At 37.3% G+C, this 22,362-nt stretch overlaps 1 protein-coding gene across 4 annotated transcripts in view; it reads left to right on the top strand.

The window, feature by feature from the left end:
• The window catches only part of GADL1 (glutamate decarboxylase like 1), an 81,979-nt gene that overhangs the window by 20,919 nt on the left and 38,698 nt on the right, over window positions 1–22,362 (top strand). For all 4 annotated transcript variants that reach the window (XM_072925751.1, XM_030265006.4, XM_072925752.1 and 1 more), the window contains 6 exons: window positions 2,308–2,387; window positions 2,503–2,557; window positions 5,901–6,017; window positions 12,225–12,289; window positions 12,526–12,607; window positions 19,464–19,663. In XM_072925751.1, coding sequence (XP_072781852.1) covers window positions 2,308–2,387; window positions 2,503–2,557; window positions 5,901–6,017; window positions 12,225–12,289; window positions 12,526–12,607; window positions 19,464–19,663 — 599 coding nt within the window. The remainder of the gene's footprint in view (window positions 1–2,307; window positions 2,388–2,502; window positions 2,558–5,900; window positions 6,018–12,224; window positions 12,290–12,525; window positions 12,608–19,463; window positions 19,664–22,362) is intronic.

Genomic DNA, 22,362 nt, shown 5'->3' with positions numbered 1-22,362 from the left:
TATTTCTGGAGGAAAAATAATTTCTCTTGCAGCCTGTTTGTTTTTGTATTCCCTCTGTTTTTCTCTTTTCCTCTGTTTTTTGGTATAATCTCTCAGCTACTCAAGCCTCTTTTATCTTTCTTCCAATCTCTCCTACCATGGTTTATAATAAAATATATAATTTACTGCTTGTCTGCTTACTAGTATATTGATTTTGCAAGTCTGCTGCGTACTCAGTTTGGAACAATCTGATTATTCTTGGTGATTCATACCTTTCATTGGAAAGTAATGGCTAGAAATCAACTTGTATTTTAAGTGATTCACTCGTCAGTCAAAAACATCTCCAAACTTCTGCTGAACTACAGGAACTTAGAATCATTATTACCTTTGTTGATGTAATGTAAGACTAATTATCCACCTATGTATGTTATTATTCTTGTAACAGTCTAAATGACTGAGCCCTAAAGGCCTTGCAGATGTGTCATGTTACAAATTAAGCTTTCTTAAAACTACTCAGTAGCATCATGTTGTGTATGCCTTTGTTTAAAAAGTGGGTGATGGTGGGGGAAACCTCTTTGTCAAAAAGAAAAGAGCCCTCTGAGATCACCATCTCATCAAAATAAGCGTGACAGGCTTTAATACCCTTAATATATTCATGCCCACACATTAAAATGTTGTACATTTTTCATAATTATGTTCTGCAGCAACTGCATTTCTCAGGCAGAAAATGGAATTAATTAACCAACTGGCTTCACCTCCTGTATGAAAAGTAACAATTCTAGGCATCTTCGCGTCTGCTGGAGTATGCATTATTTTAACCCTTCAGTAATAATATGTAAAAGAGATAATTTTATTTTTGTGAGGAGGGCAGTGATAATCCAAGGGTTGGATGGCCTTGGTTCTGAGAAGAACTGTTTAGTCATACTGGATGTGGTGTACTCTCAAATGTGACTCCACTGCCATAAGTGGGTAGTTTTGATGTCTAAATATCTTCAGGTTAAGAAGGTTGCTGCATCTTGAATTCCCAGGCTAATATTGAAGACAAATTAAGCAGAGATCAGTGTACTCTTGTTCTGGAATAAGACAAAGTGTTCTTGTGCTGGAATAACAGTATCCACAGTAGAGCAGGTACTTATAAAGGTGAATATTGGAAATATGGTTAGATAAAACATTACTATTTGTTGAAAAGAAAACAGTTTGTAAAAAGTATATAGTGGTCTGTGGGCTTGAATAGCATTCTCACCTTAGTCATTTTACCACATTCTGATTTAATAAACACCCATTTCTAAAATCTTCTTTTGCACTCCACAGGCTTCATAGACTGACGCCCTTTATTCAGTGCAAAGTGAGAAGTGGGCTGCATGTTTCTGTGATGAGACACACTCAGATATGTTTCTGTGATGAGACCTAGCTAAAATTATTTGCTAATATAGCAACTTATTTTTCAGAAAAATGCAGACTGCTCCACACTGGAACCTTTTGCAAAATCCACAGTAAAGTATGAAGATGTTCTGAGTCTTAAGGTCTTTCACAGTAGTTTCTAAGGTTCACAATCATGTGAGCTACACACCACCATGATTTCCAGATCCTTTTGCAGAGATAGGACATTGAAAGCCTTGCAAATCCCCGTTTTACCACATCAGAAGCTTTGGTAGGTCTTGGGTGTTGAACTCCTTGATCCTATGAACACGGGTTGCTGTATTAGGCCCTGGGTCAGTTTAGCACAGTATCCTGTCTCTGGAGTATCTTGTCTGGCAGTGGCCATCAGCTGAAGATTAGAGAAAGCATACAGAATTGTATGAAGGTTCAAATATACATCCTAAGAGTCCAGTTTCCAAGGAGTGGTGCTTTTGGACTTTCAGACATAATTAATTGTTTCCAGGCTGTTGAGTTAAACAACCTTTACACCCTTTCCCTCATGCATTTCCTACCTCTTACACTCATTGATACTTTTGACTCAGTTCTACTAAAATATTTTGAAACAATTAATAATTTTTCACTGATGACACTTCAAAGTTTCTACTTTTCATTCAAATGCAGAACAGGCTCTAAGAAAAATTGTATGAAAGAGAGCTCCAAATTTTTTTTCTTAAGCCTGAATTTTAAACATGGTGTGAGATTTTTTGTCTTATTTTCCTCAGTTTTCTGTGTGTGTTAAGTACAAGATGGGCTTTGTGATATGTACCTTATCAGTTTGCTTTTTTGTGTTAGAATATGCTGTTGTCATGGCTATTAGGTGCTGTTGTACTTGCCACTGTTCCCTATGTATAGGAATTTGTTTCTCTTGTTTAATTGTGTGTGTACTTTTTTTTTGTGCCTCTCTCACAGTGCCATTACTCCATGAAGAAGGCAGCCTCCTTCCTGGGAATTGGTACAGAGAACGTGTACTTCATCAAAACAGATGAAAGGTAAGAAAGTAAAAGCCATGACTCTGATCTGTCAGCCTTTTAAAAATGCAGTAGTGCTGTACATAACTAACCTATTTGAATGTAACTGAAAAAGTTTTAAATCTGTGTCCCTTAGAGGTAAGATGATACCTGAGGAACTGGAGAAACAAGTCCAGCGGGCCAGGAAAGAGGTGAGAGGGGGAGAGAGAGCGTGAAGGAGAGAGGAGTGTATGCAGACTGTGTGCTTGTGTCTGAGTGAAAGAAGGAAAACTAAGAGTGACTAAAATCTTCAAAGTAGGGCAGTTAATGTAACAATGTTTTTCTTACAGGTGCAATCTGTTTGCCACAAACTTGTGGAACAAGCCAAGGCTTATGGGTTCTACACTCTTAGAAGGGAGGAAAATTCCACAGGGTGTTTACTGCTAATGAAAGTCCTGAGTACAATGCTGCTCTGAAGCATTTAGTGCATTTCTTATAGGATTTCTTTTACCCTTGATCCTTTTTTAAATGGATGCAGTATGTTTCCCTAAAATGGTTTTTCAGTTAATTACAGCAGCTACTGCTCTATTGCCTCTCCAGTGAGCAAGAACTGTAACATGTGGCTTAGTGTCTAAAACTGTCTTACAAGGTTAAAATGCTAAATTCTGTCCTTTCTATTATTCTAGCAAGAGTGCAGAGATGTGCCTCTTTTCCCTTAGGGACTTTGCCAAGTAGAAAGTCAAAGGCAAGAATTGGGAATGGCACTGTTCTGTATTTGGACAACATTAATGTGCATTTCCACAATCTGTACGACAGTCCTTACCTATAGTGAACATAACTTATTTTAGAGAGCTTGAAGGACTGAATGTGACTTCCAAGAGGATCTTCTTTTGGCTTGGTTAGCTCACCCTATTTCTCATTTCCAGTTTGTGCATCAGAGCAGCAGAATTTAGAGTTTAGCCCTTAGTCCATGATGAGTGGACTAGCAAAGCAGCTAATGCAATGTCCATGGCATGGCCAATACCTGCCATGGAATTCTGTCTTGGGAAATCTGCCTTTGTGGCTGATAGAAAAGCCAAGGCAGTCCTGTCCTGTCCTGCACTGGCATGGCCACCACAGCTTATAGTAAGTTCTCATTTGGATAAATTTTCTACCAAACCATCATCTCTAATTTGAATTTCATGCTGGATAGCATAGCTATTGATACATGGGGGCCCTAATGACCTAGCAAACTCCCTTTTTTCCTCTTTCTCTTCTTGGCATTTTCTGAGAAAGATAACTTGTACTTTACTCATTTGAGCAAGCTGCGGGGGAAATAGGGACTGAAATAAAATAAAGCAATAGGAAGCAGGCTTGCAGGAGAACCAACTCTTTGCTTTTACAAAAACAGTATTCTTGTTTGTTCTTTTAACAATACATGTAATAGTAATTTGAAAAAAAATCATCTGGCATATGTGATTTTTTTTAAAAGTTCAACGTCAGTATGGTACCCCACAATTTAAAAAGAAATGTTCTATATTAAAATGCTCTGCTTGCAGGAAAACATGATTTCACTTGCATTTTAAAGGAAGTTACAGGTGTATGGGAAGGTTTTCATTTAATCAGCACTTTAGTGTGTCTGTCCAACTGTGTCTGTTACAACTTTTACAGAAGGGTGCTTCAGTGAATTACAGTAAATATTCTAATGACACTAGACAACAGAGGATGTATTTGCTAGTGATTGAAGCACAAAATGATCACTGAATATGAAAGGCAGGAGTCTTCTCTCTATAGAGAACTTAGGCAGGAAGATTAGTTTAACTATATTGTCAAGAGTAATAAGAATGTAATTCCCTTCTTTGTGGGAAAAGTAAAATGGTAGCAATTACTAGAATTTGTAGATATCTGAGATTTGTCCCCGTATTCAGTTGTGTTGCCAATTGGCTGCCTGAGATCCTTTGACTTTGATGTAGCTGTGGGGCAAAATTGCTGAGAACACTAATAGAAAATAGATGCATTGGATAAATCTTTGCCTCACTTGCAAGTGTTCTATAGTCAAGATTCAGGATGATTTGTAAGTTTGATTAATTATTGTGGTAGCTTGTACACAGAATAAATGACCAAGAAGTGAATTAAAGGCTGGTAAGTCTTTGTGAATGTATGGGATTAATTTAAGTTCATTCCAGTGTTACTTTTCACTTCTTTAGCCGTTCGTAAAGAAAATCTAAAATACAAATAAATCATAATTATGTACCATTCTAACAGTCCTCTACATGGTAAAGAAGTATAGAACTGTCTGAGTGTAAATGTGATATAAGCCTGTCTATCTCTACAGATGCTTAAAGTAGAAACACTTAAAAAAAAGAAAAAAAGAAAAAAAAATTATATTGGATTTCAGCTGGGTGAAGATTCATGGAAGACTTGTGTGGAGTCAAACCGATTGATTGTTTGAAACTGATTTTTCAAATGGATGTCTTATTTCACTAAAGCTCCATTGAGTTACACACTTACATCATCTGAGAGACCTAATTCACCGCAAATGAACTTCAGTCATCCCAGCTCGTACAATTTAATAACACCTTTAGTGCCTCTGCAGTAAGTGTGTTGTCATTCTGTAGGCCACATGCTGAACCATGCAGAGCAGCTCTTTCAGCAGGCACTTACCAGCAGTGAGACTGCGCAGGCATTGCTTGGGCAGATACCCTCAATTTCATGGAGCTGTTACAGCCTCCACCCATTCTTTTCATTGCTGCAGTTTCTGCTCCCAAGCAGACCCAGCACAGATCTCCAAGGGTCTGTGAACTGGAATGCTGCTAGCTGAAGGGAAGCAAGGATGGATGGCTGGCTGTGGCTGTCCGAGACCCCAAGCTGACAAAAACTTTCCTTATCCCATCTGACTGACCTTAACACCATCTGAGATTTCCAGCGGTCTCTCTCCTAACATTCAGTTACCGTCTACAGCCCTTTTTCTTTCCCAGACAGGAGTTGGAGCAAGGGAATAGCACTGAGCTGCAGGTCAGGCGTGGCATCAGACAGCAGTGACTGTCCCTGTCATGGTGTGCACCAATGTGGCTGAAGGCAAATCACGTTCCCTAGATAAAGTTTCCTCTTCACCAGGCAGAGAACAGGGGTGTTGTAGAGACAGTGCAGGTGGAAACCCTAAAGGGATGAGCCCTTTCATTGCATGGGTAGTCTGCTGGCTGAGCTAATTGCTTCATTTTATCAGTCAGAATGACAGTATATATGGTAGTGAGATGTGAAAGACTGAGAATTGAAAATCAGCGTATAAAGAGAGATGTCATATATCTGGTATGTTTTGCTTTTGACAAAACTAGCATCTGTCAAAACAGTCTGAAGCTGCAGAAGTCTGCCCTGAGATGGTGTTAAGTAAAAATAGAAAATGCCTTAAAAAAAAAAAAAAAAAAAAGAGAGAGAGAGAGTTCCAGCACTAAAATGTGGATTGTCACATCTTTGTCCTACATTCCTAGATCTTTTTATACTTTAGTTCTGCAAATATACAAGGAAGCGATGAGCAGTGCAAATGATAATTTTTTTTTCTTTTGAATCCTATTGCAGGGGTCAGCACCATTTCTTGTTTGTGCTACAGCAGGCACAACTGTACTGGGAGCATTTGATCCTCTGGATAAAATTGCTGATATCTGTGAAAAGCATGGCCTCTGGTTTCATGTTGATGTGAGTTTCTATACTGTGTGGTTTTGTTTAGCACTGCTTTTTTTTATAATTGCTATTTGACTGTTGATATTTCTTTTTTAGAAGTTGGGCTCTAATAACATTTCTTTTTCCTTGCACAGGGACCAAAAATACGTTCTGATTTTACTCTGTTACATATGCTTCAAAACAGCAAATAACTTGGTTCTGACAAGCAGCCAAAGCCATTTTGTTATTGTCAGGTTATATTTCAAAATTATTTTATAATCAATTTCTTCTTTTTGCTACTTCCTAAAAATGCTTCAAGAGTGATATATAAACATAAGTTTTGAGTCTCCTCACTTTCTGTTGGGGAATAGACACATTAGAATTACGGTGTGGGGTTTGTACAGGTTAAAAGAAAGGTGTGCTTCTGACTCAACCAGTCATAAATTATTCTGTTTCATATTTATGGATTTGAATTTCCTGTATATGTCCTTACATTTTCCTAAATGGTTCAGAAATTTTTCTCTTTTTAAAAAAAATTCTTTGTAATTTTAGGTTTGGATATTAAAATCCCTCTAATGAATCTTTTTTTACTAATCACTGTGCCTTTTTATGACTTGAAAGTGTTAGCTGTAGATGTATTTTTCTAAACATAGGCCACTTCATATATTTTCTAAAATTGCATTCTCTTTATAATTGCAATGCCACAAATCCAGAAGAGATAGATTAAAAGTCATGGAGCAGTAAGAGAATCTGGAGCAATATTTGTGGAGATTTCCAGACAAGCTCTAAATTTCTGAAATGTTTTTATAATGCTGAGTATCTAAAGAAAGATCCTGTAGGCAGTGATGCATGTTTCAAATAAATGTCTCACAGATATTGATAAATAAAGTCACTGTACGTGTGAGTCAAGAGTTTTCTTATATTCTTGGAGATAAATATGTAGAATTTAGGCCTAATATTTAAAATGCCTGCCAAACCTCCCTCTTGGCTGTGTGCTGCTGAGAAGAACTCATCAGATTTTCAGCAGGAATGCAACACTCCTGTTACACAACTCTCTTGTGTGTCTGTGTATAGGTAGTGGAGAGAGAGATGTGGTTGCAATCTGTGTTGGACCTTAGGTGAGTCAAACAGATGTGCTGGGGCCATCTCCAGTGGCTCTAGGAGAGCAGTGAGCAGTGTCCCTGTAGGTGAAACAAAATATAGTGGGATAAGCCTGGGTCTTGTTCTGAACTGTAGTGCGTTGTTAGTGCTTTGAAAAGAACTAAGTTTATTCTTTGGATTTTACCTCATGTTAAACTAAGGCAAAAATGTCCAGATTATCTTTAAGTTATTTGCTGTTTTAAAATTACTGTAGTTGTGAGAGGTTAATTGTTTCCAAGTAGAAGGACAAATGTCCAGTAATAAATTGGGTTTACAGTCTGGAATATCAGTTGTTCTCTTAAGATGTGGTTCATGTTATGAGCCTCTCAGTGGTTCTCAGAAGTTCTATCAGTATTTTCTCTATTTTTCACACTATATAAAGGGTTGGGTGGATGGCTGCTTCTCTATTTTTTAGTTAAAAGCTTGTAGCTGTATTTATAAGAAGACAGGATATAAGGAAAGACTGAAGGCTTTCCACAGAAGTGACATCAGGCACACATGTACATAACAAGTGTGCTTTGGTAAAATGAGCAGACTGTGATTCTTAGTGTAGCATTTTTTCCTTCACAGCACCACTAGAAATAGATTTACTGAAATTGTATGTGAACAGGTGAAGTGAGACAGGGTCTCTGCCATTCAGAAAGACTATAAGAAACACAGAGAAGAGTTGTATTTTTAAATTTTATTTAATTTTTATTTTTATTTAAAGCAAGCATACCTCCTACCCCTATCGGATATATGGAATATAAAAAATGTAATATTTTTGAAATCTTTGAGAATCTACAGTCTGCTGAAAGGCCTGGCTTCTTGTTGAAGATTTGCACATTATGCAGTCTAACAAGTGTGTACTGCTGTTTAGGCCTGCTGTAACTTTGAAGGCAAAAAAGTACAGTACAATTAAAACAAAGAGTAAAATCCAGGTAAAGTTCTGTCTAATTTAGGGCTTTTCATGTATCATTGATAAGCATCGGGATTATCTACTTTAAGTGCTCTCACAAGCTGTTACTAAGAATATCTTATATGGCTGTCAGTGGTGTTGTTTCCAGATTTACATTGATTTATCTCATTTCAGAATATTTTCTGATCCCAAAAATTGATGTGTTAGCCCTAGGGAGGCTCTTTTCATTAAATATGAAATGATAAATCTTATGATTCTTAGGAAGGGCAAAAGGGAGAATGTCAACAGAAATTCACTAAGCTTCAGGAAGATAAATTTCAATAAAGTCAGAAATAGTAGATAAGCTCTGACATGAAGACAAACCAGAGAGGAAAAGCGAGTTAAGGAAAATGTTTTAAGATAATACCAGTAGGTCCAAACTGCCCTAGCAGTCAACCTGTTCAGTCAAGCCTAAGAGCAGAGGCTATACCAAGTTTATTTTGTTCACATTACAGCATTCCAGTTGCTTATTGTATTTTAACCTGCATCTCTAATGCCTTTCTTAATAACTTGTTTTGTATCATCAATATGCCCTCCAGCATTTGTGTATGTCATGTATTGTCTTCACGTAGCTTTAAATGCTATGTGTGAGTATTTTTTCCCTGATGGTCCTGACTTTGATTATATCTTTTTCCTATTATTAGGCCAGTAGAGAAAATCAGACTTGACCTATTAGCCCATGCTTAGGAAATTAGCCTAATCAGGCAGTGCACACTGTGATTCCATCATTCAGCTGTAAGTGATTTGTTGCATATGAAACAGAAATTTTCTTGTACCTTGCTACCAATTACATTGTGTGGGATGCAGTTTGGTAAGAGTCATGTTTTGACCTACCCTGTCTTGCTCTCAGCTGGATTTGTCTTAAACAAAATGTGTCATTCTAGTTTGATCTACCTGCCCTCCTTCTGTGCTTTCTCCTCCTTGGATGGAGGAGAAACAGTCAACTTCACTGTGTCTTTGCAATAACTCATCAAAAAGCCAGAGAAACGTGCCAAGCTGCAGTTCTGGTAGTGAGTGAAAACCTGGCTAGAAAACCATTCCCACAGAGCAGTTACCAGTGGTTCTCTGAAAAGGGAAAAACATATGAGAAGGATTCCTCAAAGGTCTCTCTTAGGGTAGAAATCATCTGGTATTTTTGTTAAATTAACTTGGATGAAAAAGAATGTGCTGACAAATTTGAAAATGACATAAGACTTCTGACAAAGGCAGTGGGAGGACAGGATTAGAAATCAAAGGGTTTGTGACAATTTGGAGAAAAAAGTGGAAAAACTAGGCTAGAGTTCAATAAAGATAGAATTCTAAGCTGCAGTAATCAGGTACACAAACATAGGCTGGGGAGTGTTGGCTAGGTAGCAGATCTTTACTGTAAAGTCCAGATATTTTCCTAGTTCACAAACCAGTGATATTTTCAAAGAGAGTTAAGTACTTTTCAGAATTGGATAAAGGAGGTGAATAAAATGATTCTTTCTTTCTGCTTCACATGCCATCTGCCTTATTTAAATTTTGTCCAAATAAAAATGCGCAGCTCAAGAAGGCCCTACAGGAGAAAGATTAGAAAATGGGAAAGCGATGTAGATAAACAGAATCATATTTAGAAATTATGACCAATAAGGAAAGATGGAAAGCACTGATGTTATTTAAACTAGAAAAGATAAATAAACAGAACATTATAGTCTACAGAAGCTTTAAAAGGTGCTGCTAAAAGAAAAGGACTAATCTGTTCCCCTGACCATGCTCAAACAAACGGTAACATTACCGTGTGACAAACGGTAACATTGTTTAGGACTGACACTTTAAATTAAAAAGGTGTTGTTCCTGTTACAAATTAAGTGGTTAAATTGTGCAGCCTCCATCATTAGAGAGGCCTTTAAAGCCAGACAGAGCCAGCGATTCTCAGTCTTCTTAAATGCCTCCTTCTTCATGATGGGGGGTTTTTTGTTGTTCTTGTTTGGTCGTTTTTTTTTTGGGGTTTTTTTTGTGTGTGTTTTTTGGGTATCGTTGTTGGTTGTTATTGCTGGTTTGAGGGTTTTTTTATTTTGGTGTTGGGTTTTTTTTTGTTTGTTTTGGTTTTTTTTTTTTTTTTTTTTTTTTTTTTTTTTTTTCCCAGCCCTGGATCCTTGCTCTTTGAATTGGGTAAAGAAACATGGATCACAAATTCATCTTATATTGCTGTGGCTCAAGGAGAGTAATATTATTTCTGTCATCTAGATCTCCAGTAGTATTTTTTTTTTTTAAAGGCAGAAAGTAGGGCAAATAATGCTGTGGAGGCAGCAATTGCTGGTCTCTCGCTACATTTTATTTTTCATTTCAATGCGAAAAAGTACAGATATAATTGATTCATTGATCAATAAACTCCAAAAATGATGTGGTTGAGAGTATGGCTAATCTTGTCTTTGGGTGTGGCACACTATTGAGATGACCTCTCAACTGCCTTTCTAGTCCTGTTTTTCACAAACAGTGTGAGAATGTCAACCTTTTCAAACACAGAACTTTTGGATGCAATTTAAAAAAAAAATATTATATTTTAGCAGGTTGTTTATAAATTGTGAAAATCAGAGAATAACTTAATGATTGTTTTGACTTTATAGAATCACAGAACGCGAGGAATAAAATTTGTCTCTGAATAGGAAGTTCAGTTTGATTGTCATCCCATAGCATGGCAAATCTGGACTAGCTGGAGAAAGAAAGTTGCAAGTCATGGTGCTGCAGGATTACCATTAAGTTTGAGGCAAAATAATTTCCTATCCTAGGTCCCACCTGTAGTTTGTGCAGCAGCCCTTATCTCAGGAAGGATGTTGTGAGCATGACAATGTAAAATATTATGTGATCTGTTAATGTGTGCCATTAATGAGGATGACGTTTTAAGACAAGTTAATAACTTTCACCTCCCTTGTGAGCCTTTGCCATCCTGTCTCCCAGAGATAGCTGATCTTGTTCCTAATATATGGCCTGTGTAGCAAATAGCCGTGATAAATTCATGCATCAGCTATTATAATTTTATTTCAAGGAAAGAAAAACAAATCAGAACCCAAACAAGCATATATTTTCTATGCTTAGGTCAGGAACCTTTACATCAGTGATTTTCTTTTTCTTTAGAATTTTTTTTTTTAATAAACTGAATCCAAATATTTTGTGGACTGATGTATTTTGTGTGTCTCTGAAGAGCTTTGCTTGCTTCACAGGTGGCTTGCTTAAGTGCATTCTGCCTTCATGAATATTGAAAATAATTTAATATATTTATTTATCTAGCAGTAGCTGCTCAAATGCACTGTGAGACATTTTTAGTGTTTGCATGATCTTCTCACCTTTCCATTGTGGATAAACGTTATTGTTGGGGAGCCGAAGGGTCACAGCACCTGATGATCCTTTCAGAATTCATGAAAAAGTATCACATTCCCTGACTCAGGTTGTCCAGATATTGAACTTGTATAATAAAACACTTGTCTGGCTTCTTTCTACAGTCCCCGGAGAGATACATCTGCCAAAGGTATAGCCCAAAGATAGGTATCTAGATTAGATGGAAGTAAATGAGTTTCAGTGGAGAGCTCCTCACTACAGAGAAGGTCTAAGTGACTCTTAGAGCACACACTTAGTTCTTGAATGAGCTGAGGGAGCCTTAAGTTATTTTAGGCTCATTTGGGTTGCTGGTGACAGAAATGCTGCTATTGCCCACTGACAGATTTTGCTTTCCGTATCTCTGCAAAATCTGAGCCCAGCCTTTGCAATTGCCAGAGATTATCATTGTCCACTGTTTTGCCTGTGAAATTCTCAGAAAGGAGTTGGCTAGCAGGAAGATGTGCAAAGTGGAGCTTTCTGCTGTCACTCATAGTTTGAGGCTGGGGGAAAGGAAGCAACACATTTTGGTATCAGGAGTGAGTCTGGTTATGCAAGGCCATTTCAGTTCATTGCCTTTGCTTATGCAGAAGGGCCACTCTGGTTTGTGGCTCATGTTCTGGCACAGACCACAACCTCCTCTATTTCAGGCATAGCCCCAGGCTGCCATCTTTATTTCAGGAGATGTAACTAAAGGCAAAATTTAGCCCACTGACCACGTAGTAAACTAAGTTTTAAATGAGATAAGACACCTTTAGAAATTATTAGTTGAAGTATTATCAAAATAACTTTATACAAATAATATTTTCTTGGCTCTATAAATGTTCCAACAGGCTTCTTGGGGTGGCTCAGCTTTGATTTCAAGGAAGCATCGCAGACTTCTTCATGGTATCCACAGGTAAATCAATTTAATCCACTTACTAGGGATTGAGGTGGAAATTATGTGGCCTTTTGGCTTCCATAAATGCTGCATTTTAAAAAATATTTGGAGAAATTTCTGAACCTGTGGTGGGGGTGGGTGTATGGGAAATCTGATTTGTCTGCTTGGATTGTGTTTGGTCTTTTTTGATTCTTATGTACCCATGATTATAGATGCAATTTTCACCTCCCTTTCTCCATTTATGATTTTTGCAGGGCTGATTCTGTTGCCTGGAATCCCCATAAAATGCTGTTGGCAGGAATCCAGTGCTGTGCTCTTCTGGTGAAAGACAACACTGTAAGCCCTCCTGCCCCTGTTTTATTCTTTTTTTTTTTTTTTTTTTTTGGTATTCTAATAAGCTGTCATTGCTGTAATATGAAAGTGGAAATAATTAGAAAACAGCTGAAAGTCAGTTTTACTATACTGCAGTACAAAGACTGAATTCTATTATTTTGAATTTCACGACTTAATCAATTACTAAGAGGTGAATAAAAGAGAAGGGTGAAAATTATCCAAGTCACTGTACTCACAAGTGGTCAAATTTAGCAGCTGGTGCCCTTGCTAGTTAACTTTTGCATGTAATTTGCATTCAGAATGGAGTATTTTGTCACCTGGGCCTGACACACTTAAACACTCAGCTTGTCAAAGCCCTCAGAATAGCTGCCATCCACGGGGACTGCAGCAACACTGTGTCTGTTTAAGGTAGGCAGAGCTCATTTCACATCCCCTTGTACGAGAGGGAGCACCAGAGTGGGAGAGGGATGGGAGTCAGAGCACATCCAGGTGAAGGTGCTGAGCCTTCTCTCCACACTCTACCAGTTCTTCCTCATCAGCAGCATAATTTAGACTTCCCAAAAGCCACGACTAATTTAAAGGTCTAGCAGGAAAACAACAGAGCTCTAATCTCAAGATGTCTTTGCAATGTAGCAAAAAAATCCCTTCTTGAGTCTTTGTGGAATTCTTTTATCTTAAAAAAAAAAAAAACAAAACGCAAACAAACAGTAAGAGCTTCATTATTTCAAACTTCATTTAAAAATCAGACCTAGTAAAATTTATGCCAACTGCTCACCATTATGGGTGAGTATTACCTTATGCTCCATAGGTTATAACAGACTGAACCTCATCATGATACTGAGACCCTAAGGCTTGCATCACTATTTTGTGGCCATGGTTTATAAATTGCTTTTATAAATCTCTGTCAAAACAACTGATACGTTCTATTTAGTTGCTGGGACTACTATCCATGTGATTTGTTACAAATCTCTGTTGGTAAGAACTGATGAGGACCAAAGAGCATAGTTGCTAATCAGCATTTTCTTGGAGCTGATTGCTCTAGGTCAGGGGTGAGACCTGGAAAGACAGCAAGGAGAAGTGTGCCACCTCATTTCCTTAGAGCCTGTGGGATTGAAGAGGATTAGATTTCAGGGTTACCATCCGTCACTTTATTCCAAGCTGAAAAACAAACAGAATAAAGCTATTGACTAAGATGAATGCAGTGTCTTAATTGCAGGCTTGGGAAGATTTCAATACTGTATTTTTAACTAATTAGGCCCAGTACATAGATATTGCCCCAGGTAATGATTAGGCTACTTGGACTGAATAGTGGAAATTTCTCAGGAAGAAAAAGGAAAGAAATGTAGAGGATTGAACTCTTCTAGCTGCTCTAGCCTTTTGAGTCATTTTATGAAAACTGTTCCAACTTCAGGGCTCTGGCAGCCTTTTTGTAGTTCCCTTCAGCGCAGTGTAAGGTCTGGTAGAGTGATCCTATTCCCCTTTTGAACCACAGCTAGGCACTATTGTGTTAGAAATACTTGTCAAGTTGAATCTTAAGTCTTTGAGGGGTGAAAACAGAAGTGTTATGGATTGCAGCATCAGATCCTGTTGTAAGGTGAGATATATTCTGGAATGCAGAAGATTTGTCTCCATGGGGAAGAAAAGTTATTTTACTCTGTGTCTAATTCCTGGAAAATTGACTCTTACTCATTCTATGTATGTGCCAGTGAAGTCTTTATATGCAAACAGACACACATACAGATTTGGGTACTTTCTTACTAACTAGCTGGAATATAAATCCTTAAGAAAAAAAGATCAAATGCATATTTGAGACACTTTGACAGAAAACTGTTGCTTCTCTTTGATCCTCTCCATACCAGAACAGGCAGCTGAATCCAGTTTTCCATTAAAAATGCTATTTTTTGCACCCGTGAGAGAAGGGAAAAATACATATATCAGTTTCTCACTTGGGAGCTTGTTCCACTTCTCCTAAAGTACATAAATACCTATGTCTAAGATGAAGCACGCATTTATATGGGAACACAATTCCTTCACACCCTGGTTAGGATGCACCAGTGGGAACTGGATGCTGAGATGTGAGCTGGAAGAGTCTGACACACACTGCTTTGTGAATGAATGTTCAAGGAACTTCACGTAGATTCTAAAATTCTGAATTCTCCAAGAAATCAAAACAGCAAAATATTAAAATGAATGTTAAGTCCCATTTACGGATTACTCTATCTCCCTTTGAAAGACCATTAAGGAAGTGTTGTTAGCCGATCTTCCCATTTGCTTTGAGATCCATTTGGAAATTGTGGAATACTTCAGAATTGCCCTTAGTTGATTATAACTGAGCAAATTAATCCCCTTCAGTTTTTCTTGTTCACTTGCATACTTTTTGTATGAAAGATAATCTTCCGAAGATGGCATCACATTTCAGTTGTTCTGGCAAAGCTGTAATTTTTCATTAACATAGATAATAGTGGCCTTTTTTTGTTTGTTTGTTTGGGTTTTAGTTTTGCCATATTTCTTCAATGGGGTTTAGCAGTGTTAGTATATTTAAGACACTGCCACTGACTTGTTAGAATGAAACATTATAATTAAATATTTTCCTGTACAGATTAAAAAAAAACAACCTGAAAAAAAAAACAAAACTGCAGTGAAATGCTGATAAAAGAGTACCTTCCAGCCTTAGTGAAACAAAATTGGAATATTTCCAAGGAAGGTAGGCATAGAAAAGAGATATAAGTGTTTGACTTGATTTGAAGAGAGAAGCAATTTCACCAAAGGGAAAGAAAAATTGGCTAATCCTTTGTGAAAGCTCAGATCAATGGTTGTAGTTATTCAGTGCTTAAAGTACTCAAGAATTGCTCAGCAATTCCTTTTTCACTACCATGTCCTGAGTAACTTTCATCACTTCTCCAAGATAGTCTTAGTCAGAAAACATTGGTATTGCTGAATCATGAATTGCAGTGGCTGTTTAAGCACAAAGCTAGATGGACCAATAAGTCTCAAAACATTGATGAAGTCAGTTTTGGTCTTACATGTTCTCAAAATGCTACGAATTGGTGCTGGGTTGTATATACGCCCTTAAAAACCAAAGAGTTACTCCAATTTGTCCTTGCTGTCATCCATATTTGTGTGAATATTATCTATACAGAAAGAAAGAACTACTGTTTATCACCAGTGCCAAAGTTCTGTGACACGTGAGAGTGAAGTTTAGGTTTAATTTAGGTAATTAAGAATCAGTTCTAGGTTATAAGCAGAATTTTAACTTCTTAGTTAAGAATAAAGTCTCAATGAAATCCCATTTTAGTACAGAATATAATTGATTAAGGTGATGATGGTACCATCCACATGTAATCGCTTCCTCAGCATTTGCAATATCATGGAGATATTTACCTCCCTAGTTCCCCTCCAGGACAGTTGCAGGAAATGCTCTATTCTCGTTGCTTTTGTTTGGGTTTAATACAACTGAGAGCTCCTTCTCACCTCTTGAAACAAATTGCTATAGTTTGCTTTTGCAAACTGCACTGCTTTTGAAAATTTTCAAGTATGCTATTCAAAAGATTGTCCTTAATGCCTCAGAAAAGGCAAATCAGGGAGAGACTTGTCTTAGGGAAAAAGATATTTTATTAATGCAATTGAAATTCACTTTTAACTAGCAATGGAAATGGAAAGAGATCAGAAGACTTGCTGTAGGTAAGCCTGTTCAGTGAGAAAAATATATTTAATTATGAATCTGGAGCTCTTGCTTTCAGTATCAATAGTTTTTCATCAATTTGCTATTAGAACATGCAAACACTCTACATAGACTTCATCAAAATCAAAAGCTCTTTTAAACTTCATAGTGGACTGGGGCCTCTATGAAAATAGTATTTCCATTTCCTAAACTTTAACAGACTGACTATAAGGCTGAAAACTTGCATTAAAAAGGGTAGAAAGATAAAAGATGATGAAGAAAGAAACTCAAAGTTGTCTAATGGGGCAGTTCTAATGAAACTTTTGCAACTCTTCTGAGCAGATGTAGCAGCTCAGTTACTGTGTGGAAAATGTTGAGATCTTGTTGAGACTGAGAACACTGAGGTAGAAAGCACATTTAAAGTCTATTTCTTTCTTTTTTTCTTCTATTTTTTCATCATTTGACTAGGAAAATTGAGATGCCTTTTTTGTCTTTTATTCCCTTTCTTTTCCCTTCTCTTTCTCCTTTCCCTTCTAGAATATTTTTCTCTTTCTCGCAAAGGATGATTTTTGTTTCTTTTCCTCTCTGCGCCGGTGACATGCAGGAGGATGTCACTATACTTGCCTCTGGAAATTGATAGTATCAGTATCTTCAGCAGGATTTCTTGAGCATGTTGCATTCTTAGTAAGATAAGCAGGTGGAAAAAGATCATAAGCCAAATGTATTGTCACCTTCAGATGCACCAGGAGACGAGCACAGTACCTCAGTACCTGCCTTTTTTTTTTTTTTTTTTTTTTTAATGACCTACATTACCAACAATACAAACTAACTTAGGGCCATCAAAATATTTGTTGCATTTTCCCTCTAGAGCATTTTTTTGAAAACTAGGTAACTCTGCAAATGTCCTGTGATCTTCAGTGAACTTCTCAGTCTTTTGTAGCATTGCCAACTGCATTTAGGTTTCTTGTGATAAACAATGGTTACTATTTATCAGATGACAGGCATGAGGGGAACTACTATTCTGTGACATCCTCTATTGTGCAGCTGCATTGCATTCTGAAAAGGCAGAAGATAGTGCCACATTGATCAACCCTTGCTGTACACTCACTGCAAATGCATCTTTTAACATTTTAAGTCAGTGAGGGACAAAGCAATTAGTTTAAATTTGAGGTTGTTGCTGCCTTTTTGCTTGTTTTTTCTTTTTTAAACACCATGTCTAGTAAACTTGGTATTCTCCTGAAAGTAAAGGTAGGAAGGTCTAAATGAATAGAGTGCAATCTTGACAGAAGGACTCCTGTTTCTTGTTGTGCAGCTGTGAGCCAGGGAAAAAAAAAAAAAACTGTAAAAAACCTCAAAAGTATGGGTGCCTCAGTGCTTGACTGTTCTGTCATTTCTAATGTTATCTTCTTGCCTTTCTTTATTTGATAAAATTGGAGAGTAGGTGTTAGAATCTTATATGCTGCAAAACACTGCATCCATCATTGGCTATCCAGCTGTGCTGCAGCTGCATGTTATCACTGCAAAGGGAGAGCAGACAGAGACCCTTTTTTCCCCCCAAGCGGTCATAAAAACTGTCTTTGCACCAGTCAGAACGTGCTGCTCCTGTGACTAAAGTCTTTAGACAGAATTTGCTGTACTTTTATGAAATATTACAATGGGATTGTCAAACCTTTACAGAAGTTGTGGAGAAACCTTGGTGGTGTTCTCCTTTTATGCTCTATAAATAGGTGTGTAGATGGGGTTTTTTATTTGCTATGCTTTTTTGGAAGGAATTGAAGTCTAGGAGACAGGCAGAGTTATTCTGTGTATATCAGTTTATTAATTATCTTTTTTTTTTTTTTGACCTTTTTATTCCATTTTATTGCCAGCCCCAAAGTCATAAGTAGGATATTGGAATGAAGATCAAGAAATGTACCTCTGTTCTGGGAATATGACACTTTGATTAAGACTGATGTTGGACAATGTGCCATTTCAAAATCAGACTTGCAGCAGATGCAGAGAAAAGGGTGAAATGAGAAATGCTTTTTTTTGTTTGCTCAAATTGAAGAGTGAGATTGAATTGGAAAATGAGTTGTGCTCTTCTTAACACTGAGAGATCGGTGTTTTCTGTCTCCTGGGACCCTCGTAGGGCCACTCTCATCTCTGCTCATGTAACCTGCTTTCTGCCAGCCCTTCTCTCTACTTCATAGTTTTACAGAGTATATTTTGATATTTCATCCTTCAGCCAACAGCTGGTCCTATGGCTCTTCTCTTCCTCTGCACCTTTAAATCTGTAACAGCCTCTGTGCTTTCTGTTTCCCAGCCTTGTTCTCTGCTGGAACCTGCCACATCACTCATTAATCTTTGTCTGTTTTATGCTGCTCATCTCTGCCCAGGTTGCCCCTCAGAAGCTGTAGGCTGGAGATTCCTGAATAAAAATAATTTTATTTAGAAATCATGATTAGCATATGTGAAAGTATATTTTCTTAGGTTTATTTTTAAATGCTACGTTTGTCTGAAATGAGAAAGAGAAAAAAATTGGGTTGTACTAATCTTCTTGTGGTTTTTCTGCTCAAGCAGCCAGCCTATGCTAAATCCACAGTGACTGTTTGCCAGTAAGGGCTAAACATTTATTTCTTTGGGCTAAAATCTTCCCTACCTTCAACTAACCAAAGCAGGAATGGATTGAGCCATTTGTAAACATGTAGGAAGTTCCTCAGGGGTTGTTCTTGATCATGGTGCTTATAATGCCAAGACTGTGTGTTCAATCCCTGTATGAGCCATTTACTTGGATTGGACTCAATGATCCTTGTGGGTCCCTTCCAGCTTAAAATACTTTGTGATTCTGGGATCTAAAAACTGGAGCAGTGGACATAGGTGTCTCCTTCTTCTCTCTTTCACGTCCATATATGTTTTAGGGCATCTGTTTCTGTGGTACCCAATCCCATGATTTCTTGAGATGAGTCAAAATTCCTCTTCAGCCTGCTGCTCTTTCATGACATTATGAAGAAAATAATCATAAATAAATGTTGGTTGTCAGTGTGAATTCACTGACTTTAGCCTCATCCAGGGTTCTTATCCACCATAACCTTTGGACGGTATCTTGTATATCCAGGTCTGTTTTAATGAGCATTTGATACAGACAAGAAAAGAAAGGCTTTGGCTTGTGAGGAGGTTTGAAAATGCTTATTACCAATTGAAGACTGTGTTTCCTCACAGGGCCTTCTGAAGAAGTGCTACTCTGCTGAGGCTGCATACCTGTTCCAGCAGGATAAGTTCTACGATGTCAGCTATGACACTGGGGACAAGTCCATTCAGTGCAGCAGGCGTCCGGATGCATTCAAGTTCTGGCTGATGTGGAAAGCATTGGGAACTGTGGGCCTTGAGGAGAGAGTGAACAGGGCACTGGCTTTGGCGAGGTACCACCTCACAGTTTTGAGTATGTCTAGTCTGTTTGATTGGCTGAAATGTTGGCACGGCTGATACTCCATATCCTAGAACAGACCCCATTGTTACATTTTGCCTCTATCCTTTTTTTTGTGTATAATAGGAGGAACTAATAGCAATAATAATTAGTGTTATTAATTTACTACAATATTTAATAGTAGTTATTACTTCTAGCGATAAACATAAATGTTGGTAAACATGGAAGTCAAAATTAGGTTATCAGTCTATATAGTAGAACATTTATGTTACCTAACTACGCACATAGGACAGAGTTACTAAAACACTTTCTTTTAGTTCAACTATGTGTTCTGGTGTTGTTGTAAAAAAAGTTCTATGTGCCAGAATCCAAGTTTTGTCTGGCAAGAACCAAAGTTTCCTGTTCATGTCATTCCTTGTGAAAGAGAAAATGCAAAAAAACTGATCATGGAAAACTCATATGAGGATGCTCTGTTAGTATTAGGACCTAATACAGTTGTAGGAAAGCAATATTGTTCTGACATACTTGAGTGTTTTTTTCTCAAGTTTGTTGAAATTCTTAATACTTACAGTGTGTTCTGTTAGGGACTGAAACATCTTTTTCTTGTGATCTTCCCCACACCCACCCTCTTCAATTTCATTAAGTTTTTGGTCTTTCAGAACTGAGTTTCACAAGTGAATTCAGCAAAATTCTTGGTAGAAGAATAAAGTGGTGGTGATGTCTTCATTTCCAGGAAGAGACTTCCATAGACAAGTGGTTTTCTCTTCTCTTAGAAGAAATTATTTTGAAATAAGATAATGGCTCATTAAAAAAGTTCACTTTAAGTAAAATGTTTTTTTCAGAATTTATAACGGACAAAGCACAATGAAAACTACACCAAACTAGGTACACACTGCCTTAAGTCAAATAATTGGTATTGACATTTTACTTTTTATATAAAATGACAAGTAGAAAAGAATTGAATGTTTACTTCAATCAAAATTAAAGGAATAGTCTAATTCTAATGAAGTTACTTAAGAGAAATGAAAAAAATTAAAATGCCCCTGACCTAAACCCAGAGTGGATTTGAAATGAATAAAAAGAAAGAACCAAAATCAGTGGAACCAAAAAAAGTTGCAACTTTTTCTCTATTTTATTTCTTTGAAGCCACTCAGTTTTTTGACTGGTTATATCTTTTTATAATATGTTCTGCTTAAATTGCACCTTGTTTTTGTTGCAAAGCATTGCGCTGTTCTTTGTCTGTTCAGCGTCAGTAATTCTTTTCCCTATCAGTAGGAGAATTCAGCCTTATCAAGGTCACTGGCCAAGGTCATTTGACTGACTGTGTAGTGATTAATGACCTTTCTGGGATCGATATTTCTGTTCAACATTAGGATTCAGATGGTAACACTTCTAACAAATGACTGGCTTGTCTTTTCTGGCTTTTGGTTTGTTTTTCCATTAGGATGAAATTTAATTTTTAGACTATATCTAATGAAATAGATTCTTCACAGTGGTGGCATTACCATCTTGAGTTTGCATGGACATAGGCACTGTACCAGGTTTATCAACTAGTCAGCTGTGACGGCTTTCTTATTTGTTACATTAGATGTTACTTCGATTGCAAGGGTAGTATTTCAGTGTTCCTGAACACAGGCCTGGATTAATTCTGGAATTAGCCCACTGACTATAGAATTTAAGGGCAATTTTTTTAAAATTTTTTTTTTTAAATTTTTTTTTTACTTGTAGCCAAGCAGAGCTGTAAAGGTTTTAGGGCAATTGCAGGCATGTATTTCTGATGCACCAAACTTTGCCTATAGACTATTCCAGTAGTATCTTGTTCTGGCGATGAAACATGCTTTCAGGGTATTAAATATCCCAGGATCATTGTGATGATGTCTATTTGGAAAGGCTTGCTTTTTAAATATGTAGAGTAGAGCATTCCACTGATTGCTTTTTTCTTGCCCCTAATTACCTTTAATGTAAGGATGTTGCTTTATGAAGTACACTAAAAAGAAAAGAGACATAAACTGCTTTTAGAATACAGCTATAGCTACTACATAAGCACCTCTGCATTTTATGCTTCAGCTTCCTTGGAATTTTTCTGCCTGTTTCCTCTTCTGACACCCACTGTTAGCAGACATATGTCTACTTTCACGGCAGATCTCCACCCCTCATTTTCTGCAAGGCTTAATCACAGCAAATGACATTTCTCTGTGTACTTTGGTCTTCACTGAGACTCAAGCCCCTCTAACATACTACAATTGTGACATGATAATAAAACTTCGCTGTCAGCTGTGGAGAGATGCACAAAGTAAATTGCTCCACTGCCATCAAATGATCCTGGCAAGATAAATCATGGGCGATGGATTTTCTAATGGCTGCCTTCTTAGGTTATTGGCAGTGCAGTTAAGAACATGATTAACAGTTTTGTGAACCTGACTGACACCAGGTAGTCTATGTCAGATTTTATACCTAGGTGATATAAAATAAAGGCACTTGAGGTAAGAGAGAAAGATATTAAACATTGCAAAATTGCTCTAACATTTCAAGACCTTAAAAAAAAAAAAAAGAAAAGAGAAAGCATAGGTTTTGCTTTCATAATTTATTAAAAGAAAAAAAATTAATTGAAGGCCATTGCCGTATGAGTACCTTGCTGATGTTGCTGAATATTGGTTTTGTGGCACAGACAAACATCTTGTTATAAACAGGACA

This window comes from Taeniopygia guttata, chromosome 2 (genome assembly GCF_048771995.1).
Source record: "Taeniopygia guttata chromosome 2, bTaeGut7.mat, whole genome shotgun sequence".
In the NCBI taxonomy this organism is placed as follows: domain Eukaryota; kingdom Metazoa; phylum Chordata; class Aves; order Passeriformes; family Estrildidae; genus Taeniopygia; species Taeniopygia guttata.
Note: the sequence above shows the minus strand (reverse complement) of the source record. Positions and strands in the feature narration are given on the sequence as shown.